The sequence below is a fragment of the Solanum dulcamara genome, chromosome 7, assembly GCF_947179165.1.
Source record: "Solanum dulcamara chromosome 7, daSolDulc1.2, whole genome shotgun sequence".
Lineage (NCBI taxonomy): Eukaryota > Viridiplantae > Streptophyta > Magnoliopsida > Solanales > Solanaceae > Solanum > Solanum dulcamara.
In genome coordinates, this window is record NC_077243.1 from 4,067,626 (window position 1) to 4,084,189 (window position 16,564).

Here is a 16,564-nt window from a genome sequence, read left to right on the forward strand (position 1 = left end):
TTAAAAAGTATTTTTTCCATTATATTAATATGAGAAGAATTGTTTCTCTTTACTTATGTATTGCCTTTTTATGTGTCATTTGAGCCAAGGTCTTTCGGAAATAACTTTTCTACCTTCTTGAGGTAGGGATAAGGTTTACTTGTTATATACCTTCTTCAGACCTCACTTGTAGAATTACACCAACTCATTGAGTATGTCGTTGTAATATGAGAAGAATTGTAATTTATACTATTTTCTATATAGTTTTTAAATATTTAAATTTAAAATATAAATTCAACTAATTCAATTTAACTTCAAAAATTAATTAAATTGATTTTCGTAGACAATTAAATGGTAATAGAAGGACTATTTTTAAACGGCAAAATTTTATGAATAAAATTATTTGTGCTCTTGTAACAAAAAAACATTAAAAAGAAAACGAGATCAATGTAATGAATGAATCATCACACTAGAGAAGAGGTATTAAATTTGTTAACCCAGTCAAAATCTATATAGAAATAATTGACCTAAATATGAAGCTTTCAACCGTGAGCACAATGGGATCAAGTACCCTGTGCTTATATCAAATTATACTAATTTATCATGATTAATTCTTAAATTAAATCTTGTGATGTTGAACTAAAAATGTACGTAGTACACCAAAATGTCCTTCGAATCATATCACCCAATAATTTCCCCTCTAGCAATAAATTTGGGAATTGGGGTGCAGATAGGAACCAAACAGACGAACAAAAAAAAAATTATATTATGAAGCGCCAAATCAACCTTGACATAGAATAGGGAAACTTATAAATTTTGTACCATTCAATCACTGTACTCAAACCAGAAGCCTAATACTTTTGTGTACCACTCGTTTCAATCCATCCACATTGGATTGCCACTCAAACAACAGAACCATCACTTTCAGTAATCAAATAAGTAGAGGATAGAAACACCCTGTAAAGAATTTTCTTGCTTGTAATGATGACAGAAGAAGCTATACAAAATGACCAACAGGTTCATAAGGGGTGAAATTGTTTGTTGATGTCTAGCTATTAGACATAGCTGCAGATTTACAAACTGGGCAACTATTTTTTTGACTCAGCCACTGCTTTATGCAACGAATGTGATAGAAGTGTCCACAATCCAGCTTCCCCATCTCATCCTCAACCTCGTATTCCTCCTGTATTCCGAAAAGGACAAAGTGTAAACTGGTAGAACACCAAAAAAAGTTTTCAAGAAGTAACAAAAATGATGTCTAACGAATTATTAGAAATAAACCTGACAGATGGTGCATTGCCTTTCCAATTCTGTGCGGATAAGAGATAAATTACTCAAAAAGAAGGGCTTGGTTCTTCTAACACATCGAGCTATCTCGTCTTCTCTCAATCCTGTGTTGACATATCCAATTCTGTCACCAAGTTCCAGCAATTCCTGTTTGTTTAAAGGGTGGTCGTTAGTTATGAGATTATGGAATGGAAACAACGATGGCTGGATTGACAAGGGAATGACTTGCCTCATAGGACATGTTATCCACATCAAGTCTCCAGTTCCGGTATCGATCAAGACCATCTATTCTTCCTCCCATAAGACTATTTTGAAGCATCACAATCTGCAATCACACCCCACAAAGATCATGTATATTATATCCTTAAGATTGGTTCCCGTAGTTCCATGGAAGCCGCACACAATTCAGGAAATAACAGTGACAAAATATGGCAAACAATTAACAGATTTTCAAAATCCTAAGCAAATAGTGTCCCACAAAAACTCATGAAACTAGTTAGACAGAAATCAAATTAAGTAATTTGATGCTTTCTAGAAGAACAAAGGCTTATTGATTCTAGACTCTTAAAATTATGCCAACATCAAACTTTGACAGCCTTGAGTCAATGATGCTCAAGAGTATCAACTAAGTCATGTGATTTAAGGCGCTCGAGCATTTCCTTGGGCTAAGCATGACGTCTCATTTAATTTTATTTGGCACTCAAAACTAAGTGCTACGATCACAAGAAACTGCTGCATCTTCCTAGCTAACCAACATAAACAAGTCAATAAACAATATGCTGGGCATCTTCCTAGCTAACCAACATAAATAAGTCAATAAATGATATGCTGGGCCATCTTCCTAGCTAACCATACATATTTGAAACACTAAAGCAAAAAATGATAAGCAGGATGTATCAGCATGTAATACTGCCCAGGTTGCTGTTTTCCAGTAATAAACTGGACAAAAAGTTGTGCGAAAACCCATCTCCCTAACACTGTTTCCTTCTAAAGAAAATCACAACTATAAAATAAGAACATATTCTGAAGAACATTGACATGAAAGGTAATGGGTATCATGGGCTAGATGTTCACGAGCACCGAAAAACATACTTTTACTTGGACAGTCACATAGGAACGACAACTTCATAATTTACATGATAAACGACATTGAAGCAGCAAGAGATAACTAATCTACTTGGCAGTAAAGTATGTATATACTCACCTCAGCAAGCCCTTCTGAATAACCATGGCGAGAATGTCGATGATGCCTAGATGCAAACAACTCTATCTGGGAGCGTGGTAAACCAAGGCTGCTTTCTATATCCAGAAAAGGGTTGTCTTCTGGGCTCACCATTCTTCGTATAGGACATGCAGATCGCTGTAGAGAAAGGAAAGGAAACAACTGTTAGATGTGATAGAATTAACTCACATGTCAACCTTGTAATCAACTTTATCAAGAATAAATGTAAACCATGTATGTTCACCTACAGATCTATTTGAAATGAAGCAAACATGGACAAGAGCGAGATAAACAAGCAGAACCAACAATGAGAGATGGAGTGGAAGGATCACCAAGCAAGACTTTTTTTATTTGTAGAATGACCAAGACTGACTTACCAAATAACTTTGCAAATCAACAAGTTCAATTCTTTGATGGAAAGATGTAGTACGCAAGATTAGACACATTAGCAAATGACATGTCTAAAGGACATAAGCTACGGCAAAGCGAGGAGGGATGACATCCTAATCCATTGAGGGCAGCTTCTCTCCCTTTTGTCATCAACTATCGACTAAGATAAACATGCTAATGAATTATTTAGAGAACAATATTACTACTGAAACCTAACTTCAGGCTGAGAAATGGCTTGATCCTGAAATTGAACCTGGTGAAAAAGATGCTTCACCAAAAACCCAAGGGCAGATCCAAAGCTTAAATCTCAATAGGTAATTGTGACGTATGAAATCAAGATCAACAAGTAAATTCGAATAGTTAGCTAAATGACATAGAATTGGGTACAAGCAACAAACTTGGCATAGCAATTCTAATGCTAAATCAATCTAATTTAAGAAAAACAAAAAGTAAATAGTACCTCTCTGGGCGTAACCTTGTCACTTTCAATTCTTCCCCTTCCAGACACGGGTCTTCTTGAAACAACGCAATCAACAGAAGCAGCATCAGTAGTTAATCCAATTCCAGGACCACACCAAACATCAGGAACAGCCACACAGCTCGATGACAACGATAACGGTGCTGATGAAGACGACGATGCTGGGTTATTCTGGACGGCGTTATTGCAGCCAACGGCTACTCCTCCACCAACGTTACCAGACGAATTGAGGGATTTGTTCTTGTTGCTGTTCTGCTTTTTCTTCTTGACCCTTTTGGAATCCCAGTCAGCCGAAGTCCTAATCACAGCAGGAACCGACACTTGCGGAGACGCCGTACAACCCAGTCCCCTAAACGTGGCAAAGTTCTTCTTTTTAGTGGAAAAAACTGTAGAGGCACTGGGGGTATTTGAGTTTTCATGGGTGGGACTTGTAGGAGAAAATGGTGCTAAAAGTAGAGAGGAAATGGTGGGTTTAGTGGAGCGAGTAGAAGAAGAAATTGGATCCATATCTTGGGATTCTTGTTGGTTTTGAGTTCTGGGTTTTCTGTATCTAATTTGGTCTGAAACTGTTGAGCTTTCTGAAAATACCACAGACATGGTTGCTGTGCACAGTAAAAGATGAAGAAGACAACAATGAAGAAATTCAAGATTTTGGTTTGTAAAGAAATTAGATTTTGTAGAGAGAGAGAGAGAGAGAGAGAGAGAGGAGTATTAAAGAGAAGATATTGAAGATAAAAGGGATGAAATTGAGAGGGAGAGAATAAGGGGGGATTGTCAGAGACAGAGAAGAAACATTTTTAAGAAGAAGGAGAGAAACACAAGAATGATGAAGTGAGAGGTGAGGAAAAACCGAAAAAAGAATATACTCTACTCCACTCCCCTTACTACTTTTAAAATAAAAAATATGGAAAAAAGAAAATAAAAGAAAAAAATCACCCAACAAAATGGCTTAATGTTAATTGCATGTGAAATTTTATTTTTAAAATAATGCTGCAATTTATGATTTAAAATGAGTGCAAAAAAAAAAAAACTTCAATTGTTTTTTTTTTCATATTTAGATTCAATTCAACTTCTTTTTTCAACTTCTTAACCTTATCTAATCTCTTTTATGCTTTTATTGAGCCGAGGGTCTTTCGGAAACAGCCGTCCTATTTTAATAGAAGTAAGATCTACGTACACTTTACCCTCCCCAAATTCCACATTGTGAGATTTCACCGTTATTGTTGTTGTATTCAATTCAACTTCTTCGTCTTTTAATAATTATGGATTCTTAGAAATTTAGATCCGACAGAGTAGGATTTGAGATTGGTAAAGTATATGCAAATTATACTCTTATCTTAGAGGTAAGAGTAGTAGAACTAGATGATTTTTTTTTTTATAGATTCTTGACTCAATAAAAAACAACATATAGTAATAGAAAATATAAAATTAAATTATCGAAAAAAAATAAATTTGAATAGATCGAGTTATTTATGAATTGAATTTAGTATATCTCCATAGACTAATAAACCATTAATGCTCAATTAATTAAAATTTTACATATATCATCTCATAATTCTATTAAATGAATAGGTATTTTGAACCCCGAAAACTATGTTAAAAGGAATTAGGATCAAATTAAGCTATTTTCAATATTTTAAGGACATTATTTTGACACTTTGTCCTATAAAATATCATTCTAAGAAAAGAAACACTTTAAAAATATGTTTTTACACTGAAATAAACCATTAATGCTCAATTAATTAAAATTTTACATATATCATCTCATAATTCTATATTAAATGAATAGGTATTTTGAACCCCGAAAACTATGTTAAAAGGAATTAGGATCAAATTAAGTTATTTTCAATATTTTAAAGCCATTATTTTGACACTTTATCCTATATAATATGGAAGTAGATAACTTAATTCATTGCTAAGATTCTATCTTATCTGATACTTTGCTAATCTTTACTTTAATACAAAAAGAATTGCAAGGACAATTAATTTGTATTAATAGCACAAGCATGAAATGCTACTGTGCTAGATGCCAATTCACTTTTTTTTTTTCATTTGTTGTTTTTTTGAGGAAAAAGGTGAACCAGAAAATAAAATGGGGTTTAGTGGGGAGGAATTTTAGCATAGAAAGCATAATATTCCTAATTTCCTATTATCCACCTTTTTAGTCTCTTTTGCCTTTCTTAGAAGTACAGCATAGTAGAATTAGGGAAAACTTCAGTAACTTTTAAACCACATAAATATTACAATATGCAATTTAAATAGGATTAGGAACGACAATATATATGGAACAAGGTGGAGTGACCCCTATAGTAGACAAGACTAGGAAGCGAGATTGAGGTGATTTGGACATGTGAAAAGCAAAAGCACAAATGCTCCAATGAGGAGATGCGAGAGGTTGTCATTGATAGATCTACGGAGAGGTAAAAATTTTGGAGAGGTAATTATATAGAAAATGACACATTTTCAGCTCATCGAGGATATGATTCTATAGATAGAGAACATATATGAAGGTCAAGAATTAGGGTAAAAAGTTAGTAGATACGTAGTTGAGCAATATCTCTATCCTTTGGAGGAGAGCGTGGTTCTAGTTTAGAGCTCCTTATCATCTCCATCTTCGCTCCTTAGCGATATTATTATTATTATTGTTCTATCGCTATCTTATTCTTCAATGTTACTACTATTATCTTTTCTTTTACTGGGCTATATTCACCCTGCTATCAATGCTTTCTTTCGTTAGTTATATTCGTCACATCTTTTTACTTTTATATTTTTTTAAGACATTTTGTAAATCATTTTTCTTGAATCAAGGATTTATCAAAAACAACATTTCAACTCCGCAAAATCTGCGTATATACTCCAACATTGGGTTGTTGTGAATGCGTTATTGGTTAAGTTTGGTGCAAATGATTAGCATCATTTTGGGTTTGGTGGAGAATGCATCAATTTGTCTTCTATGTTAGCTGTGTGGCTGACTAATTAGCAGAGTTGCAATGAAAATGTTGAGCCCTCAAAATTTCCTTTTGCCTTTACTTTATTTTTATTGATAAAGTGAAATGAAAGGCTTTTCCCAAACAATTAGTGCCAACCAAAAGCAGAAAATCAAAAGAAAAAGGAACAACTTGTTTTTGCCATCTTAATTACTAGTGCGCTTTAGTCCGAAAGGAACATTTAACAAATGTAGAATTTGAATTAAATCCTAATCAAGGTTTTCATACACATTTATTTTGGCACTACCTGTTATCTGATTATTCTAATTTTGTTCAAGATTAAGCTATTTTGCTTCAATTATCCCAATTTAGATATACTTACCCTATTTTTCTAAAACTAGGCAAAAATATTTAGCTGCAACATACTTCTAACATATTGTACTGATCTAATTTGTGTGCTTAATGGTGAATCAAGTGAAAATTAAAATATCATATTCATGAGAATAGGTGTGGCACTTTAGAATAATTAGACTTGTTTCCAAACGATAGGTAACCAATCTTACACGTCAAAATTTGTAATTGCCAACTGTGAGGTGGAACCAACATTTCTCTTCTAATGCGATGTTAATATGCCTATAAAGGGCAGCCGGTACACTAAAGTTTTCGCTATGCATAGAGTTCGGGGAATGGTCTGACCATAAAGGTCTGTTGTATGCAGTCTTACCTTGCATTTCTGTCACAAAGGTCTAGATACTAAATACTTGGTGAAACCACGAGGCATCAATCAAGTCCAAACACACCTTACATTGTTTATACATATCTATTCTAGTTCATCTAGCACTTTTTTTTATTAACATATTTATCATCCTAAGTTTTAAAAGTTCTTTCATCACATGACACATTTAAATTTTCAGATTACAAACTTAAATAAAATTTTGCTGATTTATTATACTATTTACTCGCTCTGTCTCATTTTAGTTGTCATAATGAGGTTTTACACAATTTTTAAGAAAACATTAATTAATAGTGTTATTTGACTAATATAACTCTTATTAATTCTTTAATCTTTATCTATCTATGTGTCTCTTAAGTCTAGAATAATTAATGTTAAAGGGTAAAATTAAAAAAATATAATTAATTCTCTTTTGATTATTTAAATTAACAACTATTTTAAAATAATTATTTTTAATATACAAAACAATTAATATTGAACGGAGAATGAGAAAATCAACAATTGGCTGTATAGCAGCATAATATCTATTCCCAGGCTTCAAGTTTACACTTGCTCAAGTGGGAAAACAGATTTACTTCCTATAAATCATGAGCATGTGATAACAAAAAAGTGTACTCTATTTCTTTGACCTAAAAATATATCTTCAATGTAAAGCATGAAAAATCTTGAGGAGAATGGTCGCGGACGATTTAAGATTTAAAATTTATAAATTGTTATAATAAAAATAATTAATCAAATAATAAGTATTTTTTATTTCTAAAATAATAGATTTTAATTAGTTATGAAAACTTCTATAAATGGATTTTTTTAAAAAAATTAAAGTAATTAATATTTAATAATTTTTTTAATATATATACAAAATTTAATTAAAAATTATTTAAAAAATTTGTGTTTGTAATACTGCTGTATGGCGCACAAACGTGCCGTTGACATCTTACTTTTTTGCTTCCTCCGACAACAGAACAGACTGTACAAAGTAGACTTGTTTTCTATATACTCTACGGGTATATATATTTTTTACAGCTATTTTAGCCACGAGAGTTTTGCCCAAAAATAAAAATAAAAATTGGTTATAAATTTAAGTTAAAGAAAATATAGAGAGCGCCAAATAGTGTTTGAAAAGTTTAGAAAATTGAGGAGTAAAGTTAGGAGTTGAAAGTGAAAGCATATTGATTAGTGCGACTGTATAAAGAGAAAGAAGTTCATTGCTTCTTTTCTTATTGGTACAATATGTTCTGATATCACTACATTTGCCTTTTTGACTTTCTTGCTTTTATTCTAAGGTAATAAATTTCATAAATGATATAATTTGAATGGGTAAGAATATAAGAAAATAATGAAAAAAGAAATTGTTATTCTAGACATGTTATAGTATCTGTGTCGTCGCCCGCTACTAGAAATCTTTTGAAATTTATGATTTTATATATATTATAATATATTTTTAAGGTAAAGTGGTTGAATGTAGTTGATGTATGAATTAATCATATGATTAAATGATAAAAGTATATATCCACTCCACACACACATGTTAGCCATCTATTTCTTTGGTGTGAATGAAGTTTAAATATTGTAAGAGTCCGTTTAGATTGATTTATTTTAATTAATTTATTAGTTGAAAACTGCTTATAAGTTTAAAAAAAATAAGTAGGTACACTCCAATTTATTTTTTTTGACTTATAGACGGTTTTCAACTTATAAATTGCTTAAAATAAGTCTATCCAAACAAACTCAATTATTTATTAAGGCTTATTTTAAGCACAAAAATAACTTTAAGTGGCTAGTCAAAACACTCAAAAAAAAACTGAAAATAACTTATAAGTCAATCCAAACAGGCTCTAAGTCATGTTGATTCTGGAAGCTCTTGATGAGTGTTGGATTTGTGCTTATTGGTCTTGGATAATGAATTTATTGAAAAGAGAAATAAAGTATTTTTTTCAACTGAAAGCATTTTAATTAATTTGAATCGCCCGTTTAAATAGGTAGAGGGAAGAGGTTTTGAGATGACTGAAGCCTTTGGGCTTTATAGTTTTGAATGTAATGGGCTATTTGTTGTATTTCCGGGTTAGGCCCACATAAATGATGGACTAGCTTTGTCATGGATATATATATATAGGAAACTTACATAAATATACAATATTAAGAAAATATTTATCATTTATAGCAATAAAAAAATAATTCCACTGAACACTTATAATACATTTATAATACAGTTTTAATACATATTGCAGAGAATTATTTATAAAACATATATAATACAAGTTTTATAAAGGGATAATACATTTATCACATACTTTAATAGACTTATAATACATTATGTCAGTTTCTTACTACACAAACAGAATATATATTTTAAAACACTTATAATATATTTATATTGTATGCATAATTCACTTTTAATACAAGTGTATATTTATCATAATATTGTTATGTATTGCTATAAATTGTAATAAATAAAAAATATCGCTAAAATCAGTAATTAATTTTTAAAAAGCACTCAATTAAGTAATTTTTCCTATATATATAGAGAGAGGAAATATTATAAAAAGCTTGGTAGTTCATTTTCACTTCGATTTTTTTTTATAACTTACACAAATCATATAGCGTAAAGGGATAGTTATCATTTTTCTTTACTTTTTTCAATTTACAGAAATTTCTTAAAAACATGATAATTCGGATACATTAATTCAATAATTCGGATATATTAATTAGGGTTTTATGTATCAGCGGGTAACATTTAAAGCATGATACATTGAACATAGAAATAATTTATGAATCAAAATTAATGTATCCGGATTACTGAATTAATATATTCCGATTACTAAATTAATGTATTCGGATGGAAAGAATGGATTTTTGATTTTTTTTGAAATGGATGGGAGTAATGAAAAATATGATAAATAAAATAGTGTAATTAAGTATTTTATTTTTTATTTACCTAATTATTGAATTAATGTATCTGAATAAATTATCATGTTTTTAAGGGATTTTCGTAAATTAAAAAAGGAAGGCAACTAGCCCTTTACAAGTAAGTTATGCAATAAATAATAGAGTCCGTTTGGATGAGCTTTAAGTTTGTCAAAATCAACTTAAAGCCTTTTTTAGCTTTTGGACGTGTTTGCCTAACGCTAACTTTAAGCCATAAAGTTCTTAAAGTCAGTCAAAAATTAAAAGTTAGGATTCCTAACTTTTTTTTTCTAAGTTCTTAAAATCATTTTCTTTGACCATGGAAATTATTTTTATATCCCTTATATTTTAACTAAATTTCCAAACTACCCTTTTTATTCTTTTAACCCTAAAATTCACATTATTTTCCTCATTTAAGCACTTTTATCCAAACACTTAGCTGCTTATTTATAAAAATAACTTTCAGCACTTCAAAGTTCTAAAATTAATTTATACATAAAAGTTACTTTTTTTAAGTTCACGCTCGTAAAGATCTACATTTAGCTACTTAGTTATGAAACTAATTTAGGGACGTAGGATTGGACAACATAAGAAATCTTAACCGCACAAATATTACAAAGCCCAGCCCAAGTGGCGACGGTCTAATATGCCATGACTTCATTGAACGACACCACATAGACAGAAATACGTTGTGGAGCTTGGAAAGACGAAGGGGGACAGTTATGGATTCCCATTTCTTGGGCCTCACTGCCATTGTTACAGTAACCACTTTTTTTTTTTGGTTATATTCCCTCATGGAGCTTCTCTGCTGCTTTGGATTATGATCGGCTGTTTTTTCTTTTCCTTTTTGCAGTTGGGTTATCAGTTTACATTTTTCATTATCACAGCACTCCTCAGGTTTGATAAAGTTACCGACTTTGCGGGTAATATTATTAATATTATCTTCATCACCATAGTTTCTTGAATTTTCCTTTTCTAAGTTCTTGAACTTTAACCTTATCCACAAAAAAAAAAAAGAGGAGGATTTTTTATTTTTTTTTGGAAATTTAGCAAGAGGTTTAGCCAGACTTTATTGTTTGTTAAAAATGTGGTTTCATTCTTGTACAACTTTGTGTTATTGGCTTGCTTTGTTGCTTCTTGTTTTCTCCTTTGTTTTGGTTGAGGGGAGGTAAGTCATAGGTGCTCTTTTAACAGTGAATCACAATGTTATTAATTTGACACTCTTTATCATACTTGACATTTGATGGTCTATAAACCGTCCCTACCTAGCGATCGGCACACGTTTGAGCTTGATGAAGCACCCAATCCACGTACCGAGAATGGGAAACTGGAGCTCTTTTACCATTGGTGGATGAAGAATCGCTAACATAATAATTTCTGGTTGACCATGTTCCCTGAAATCCATTGTCATAGAGGATGTGCTATACAATCTCTTGTTTATAGTAATCTTTGTTCAATTACTGGAACAGTGTGGCACAATCTTTATCTGGTATTCTTTCTTGTAACTATCAATATCAATCAATTCTTTTAGGCTGTGCTTTGAAGATACTACTATAACTTTACACTAACATGCAATTTCTTGTTTGTTCTCGTCATTGTTTTACCTTTTTATAAGCATGTTCTTGCTTAATGTGACATTCAGTGCTGCTTTGTGGTACAAATATCTAGGTTTTATAGTTTTAAGTTAGTTTATGTAGCAACATTAGCTTGCTAGTGCGTATTTACCAATGATTGGACTAATTCAGACTAGATATTCCTATTATCTAGGCCATGTTTGGCTATACACTTCACAAGCTGCATCCTTAAGCTGTGGGATATTCATTTTTGGCCTTAGATTCATGAAAATGTTATCCTATTTGGGGATAGATTGTATATACCTATGCTAAGAGAATGATGTTCCCTGTTTACTTTACATGTCTTAACTATCCATTCATTGTCACCATGGCAGTATTTGCCGTGGAGCAGCTTTGTTATGAATACCAATCTCTTTGACATAAATTTATTTCTTACTTATATTGTGCCAATTTTGGGGGGGATAATACTAGTTTTCTGTCGATTTTTTCGATACAGGAAGTACGAACTTCATTGTACTTGCTATTTTGACCTTGGTGCTAAAGGGTTCATGGTACTTTCGACAGGTAAGATTTTGGGTCAATCTCTGATTTGGCAATCATTCAGAAGTTTGGTCATCTTTGTTAAAATTACTTTAGAAAGTTTTTGTTAATCCCAACAAGGGCTTTTCTAGTAGTCACTTTTCCTCCGGTACCCTCCTGCCCGAACTCTTCCCCCCTCTCCAATGCCCATGTACATTTCTTCAGTTTCTTGGAGCTTTGCTGTACAACCACTTCCGTTGTTTTAAACGGGACCCATGCATTCATTGTACATTGAAATCAGACAATAGTATCTTTAGAATTTAGGGTATTGTACTAGAAAATTTAACTTTTTGAGCTGTTTTGAAAAAAAAATCTCGCACCTTGTGGAGTCATTTAATGGTTATTAATCTGCATTTTCTCGAAAATGTAATTGAAAGTGCTCAGGAAATTGTTGGATATCATTTTATTCTGTTTGATTGTTCTGTCTTTCAGGTGGTTTTGTCTCTATTTGTAGTGATATGGGGCCTTCGATTGGGACTATTCTTATTAATGAGGTAAGACCAGCACTAATTATACTATTAAACTTGTGCATATTCTTTTCTTATTTTGCTTATTGTCATCCTTTTGCAAAGATCCGATTGAAAATGAATGAAGTTTCATCCTTTGCAAAGATATAAAAAGTTATCTATTGGTACTAATTACAAGACTCATTCCCCCAAATGATAAATTATATTGGTTTGCAATGGTTGACTTAAATTAGCTTTATCTTTACCCTTATTCTTTTCAGGATACTACAGTGGGGGGAGGACAGACGTTTTGATGACAAACGTGACAATCTTGGAAAACTGGCAATATTTTGGATACTTCAGGTTTTGTTTCGTTTTATCCAATCATCTCGTAAATTGTCTTCTTTATATTGGTTTTATGCTCTCAGCAGAAATAGATGCCTTTTCACTTTTGTGAATGACAACTTATTCCTTTTTCAGGCAACAGAAGAATGAGATACTCTTTCTTTGTGAATGACGACTTAATTTTAATTGCAGGCAATCTGGGTATGGACTGTTAGTTTACCAGTGACAGTTGTTAATGCAAGTGATAAGCATCCTTCTGTTCAGGCTCAAGACACCATTGGTTGTATTATGTGGATTATTGGGATTTTGGTTGAGATTACAGCTGACCAACAAAAGTTGGCGTTCAAAAACTCCCCTGAAAACAGAGGAAAGTGGTGCAGTGTTGGCCTTTGGAAATATTCACGTCATCCAAACTATTTTGGTGAGGTTAGTCCTTTAAATTGTCTCTTCTTTTGTGTTGTAGTTTGTAGAAGTTATTGTGAGTTTTGATGCCGTAAGGTTCAACCTGATGGAGCTACTGATGAGTTTCTTGTTTCACGAGAACAAATATGGCATGCCTGCGCAAACAATGTTGTGACCCGTAGGAGGTTTTAACTTAGTTATCTTCTTGCAAGATACTCTATCCAGACTAAAAAGATGGTTACAACTTCTTGTTTTTGTCCATCCCTAAGCCTAAAGTGTCAATTTTCCTTCTATTGGATCCTTTTCTCCTTCTCTATTCATTATTTTAAAGATTTTGGATGACTTCAAAAGTTATATGGGACACACTCCTGCAAAGATAAAATCTCTAACTCGTATGAAGTAGGTTTTTGCTCTATATATGATTCACCTCTCTTTACACAGTACTCTAATTTTAGCTTTTCTCTTAATAACTCATCCCAACCAAAGTAGAACTATACAATTGGTCTATGAGAGTAATACTATGAGTTCACGTAAAAAAATGTGTCCTTTTGTGGAAGTCATAGGGTACATGTTACATACACTTAATTATCTATGTAGTTTTGTTTTATGAATAGCATTTAAAGATTTTGGCTTTACAATATGATGCCAGTTCAGGGATATGCAGTGCAGATACCCTAACATATGTGAACAGCTAGATACTGCACTTAGAATCTTGTGACTTGTAATGACATATAGAGCTTATTTAATGTATCAATGGTGATGCTGTCGATTGTAATTCATCTGGGAGTATTTTTTCACCCTAGGCACATTATTCCTCTCACAACAAAACCCACCTTGGGGGAGTCAAGTATGCAAGCCTAGTATAAGAAATACCCAACATCATTGAACTTTGTCCCCTTAACCTGTAAGAGAAAGAAAAAGTAGTATTTTTGATAGATAAGTTGATCAAGCTGACTTGATTGGATGGCATACTTTTAGTACAATAAAGAATTTCCTCGTGCTAGGCCTATGTTGTGACCAATACTGTATGATATGTTGAGTGTCTGTTTGGACTTGGAACCAGTATATGGTGGAGAGATAAAGGGCAAAGGGGGGAGATAAAGATGCAAAGTAAAAAGAGGAAATAAATCAGATTAGGTGGACAGAAAGAGTGTCAACTCAGAAAGATGCACCGGAAGTGGTCCGGGAGCATCTTGATGAAGTTGAATTTCTTCATCCTGATATCTAAGCGCACAAATTCCTAGTTTTTTGCTCTATTGTGAAGCTTTCCTCTACTTTTGATCGATTGAGGAAAGTACATTGTAGGTGTCGTGGAAGATGAGCACGTTCTTATGCATTATTCACCCTTCTGGCATGGGAACATCATTTCCCATCTCTGGGACATGAACCATGACTAAACACTCTCTAAATTTGATGCTAGCGCATCACTTTCTTTGGGTTACATATGGAAGTCTTACATTGTTTGTCACAAGAATACACTGACCACTTTTCATTTTGGGTCTTGTTCAGTGACTCATATCCACTGTTGCTATAGGTTGCTGGTCTATATCTTTGATAGCTTGTATATCTATTAGGCAATTGCATGCTTCACTCTGCTGCATTCTAATATGCAGAAAAGTAAAAAAGAAAATATTTTTTGGTTGATCATGAGATGGCCAAGGCAGAAAAAGTTGACTTCTCAATTTAGGGCTATGAACGTAAAGACCACATATTACTGAAAACCGCGTCAAGTTGCAATCTTACAATCTTCTTTTTTGGTTTCACTTTTTCACATTTTTCCAGTTTCATCTTTAAATAGACTAGCTAAACATTTTATACTGCTCTTCAGATTTTACTTTGGTGGGGAGTTTTCCTGGCTTCCACACCGGTGCTAGAGGGTGCTGAATGGCTAGTTGTGTTTGGACCAGTATTTGTTACCTTGCTGCTCCTTTTTGTTAGTGGCATACCCTTGCTTGAGGTACAATCGTTCCTCTGTATTACTACATATTCCCCTAAACACGAACTTATACTGTTACGTGCTCTGATTAAACAGGCATCAGGAGACAAGAAGTTTGGAAATGTTGCTGCATACAGATCATATAAGAGAAAAACTAGGTTGGTTTATAGTTTTCATTTTTATTCCTCTGGTTTAAGTGTAAAATGGTAAAATTGATATGATAATTGTTTCAGCCCTCTTATTCTGCTGCCTCCTGGAGTGTATGGGAGTCTTCCTCAATGGTTCAAAACCATGTTCCTTTTTGAGTTTCCTTTGTACAGTCGCAATCTTCCTCAAGAAGAGCTAAGCTGGTAAAACTTAAATCTTTGCTCAAAGTTCGTCCTTCACAATTTTTTTTTTCCAATTATGTTTAGTACATATGTTACCTATAGGTTGTTCTTTTCTTCAGTTTAGCAAAAGCACCCTCTCTGAACTTCGAGAAGGGTCAAATTAATTCACTCTTTTAACATTTTGTTGATACGTATATGTATGTCTATTATATCTACTTTCTTGCTGCTACTCAAATCTCAAGATTTAACCTCAACTGGAGTTAACTTACAAGTATGACCGAAGAAGCTACCATTGGTTTCTCTTGGGGCCACAAGCACATTTGCCTGTGTGACTCAAATCTCATATTTTAACCTTAACTGGAGTTAACTTACAACTACGACCCAGGAAGCTACAATTGGTTTTACTTCGGACCATAAGCACATTTGCCTGTATGATTTTCTTTGTTATTTGCAAGACTCAACTTTACCTAGAAGACATTGTTATGGAATTGATAAGAAATTTCTGTTGTTTGCAAGGAATAGACGAAGCCAGCAAGGAAGCAGTAGAACAGACCCGAAGATGAGTTGACAGCTTAATTTTTGGGATTCCATACTTGTCCAAGTAGTTTGCCAGCTGCTCGCTGCACAGCTTGCTTTGCTTAATAATTCTCACTTCTTATTTTGGCTGCTCAAAATCCTATTTAACATCTCCCTTACTATGTTCAAACAGTGTAATCTTTTTAATAAACTCCATCTATTTGGTTGTTTTGGATAGTGTATTCAAACTTCTTTTGCTTTGTTCCCAAATTGTATCTTGAATCAAATCATGCATTCACATATATTGAGTAAGCTTCTAGCTTCTGTCTTTGCAACTCGAAAGCTTTCACCAAGAATTAAACAAGAATCTTGTTTGATTTGCCTGCCTCCTTACAACCTTCCCTCTGTCTTGCTTTTACCTTTGTAGTGGAGTGTTTTAAGTATATTTTACACATGCAACGACCTAAAGTATGCCATTGACAGAAATTTATGTTAACAGTGAACAAAATGGATGCAA

At 32.9% G+C, this 16,564-nt stretch overlaps 2 protein-coding genes across 3 annotated transcripts; one reads left to right on the plus strand and one right to left on the minus strand.

The window, feature by feature from the left end:
* Positions 1 to 728: 728 nt before the first annotated feature.
* LOC129893764 (E3 ubiquitin-protein ligase MBR1) lies at positions 729 to 4,188 on the minus strand. Its single transcript, XM_055969146.1, has 5 exons — positions 3,339 to 4,188; positions 2,471 to 2,626; positions 1,496 to 1,591; positions 1,261 to 1,413; positions 729 to 1,162 (listed from the first exon to the last, which is right to left on the minus strand). The coding sequence occupies exons 1-5, from the start codon at positions 3,951 to 3,953 to the stop codon at positions 1,028 to 1,030; spliced, it is 1,155 nt and encodes a 384-aa protein (XP_055825121.1). The 5' UTR covers positions 3,954 to 4,188; the 3' UTR covers positions 729 to 1,027.
* Positions 4,189 to 10,581: 6,393 nt separating this feature from the next.
* Positions 10,582 to 16,334, plus strand: LOC129896199 (uncharacterized). 2 transcript variants are annotated; one of them, XM_055972053.1, is made up of 10 exons: positions 10,582 to 10,681; positions 10,774 to 10,843; positions 11,991 to 12,058; positions 12,506 to 12,567; positions 12,801 to 12,882; positions 13,057 to 13,290; positions 15,095 to 15,223; positions 15,299 to 15,360; positions 15,436 to 15,552; positions 16,048 to 16,334. In XM_055972053.1, exons 1-10 carry the CDS (start codon positions 10,643 to 10,645, stop codon positions 16,097 to 16,099), a joined length of 915 nt encoding a protein of 304 aa, XP_055828028.1. In that variant the 5' UTR covers positions 10,582 to 10,642; the 3' UTR covers positions 16,100 to 16,334. The 2 variants fall into 2 exon arrangements, with proteins under 2 accessions (XP_055828028.1, XP_055828029.1); XM_055972054.1 differs by having other exon boundaries at positions 16,054 to 16,334.
* The last annotated feature ends 230 nt before the right edge of the window (positions 16,335 to 16,564 follow it).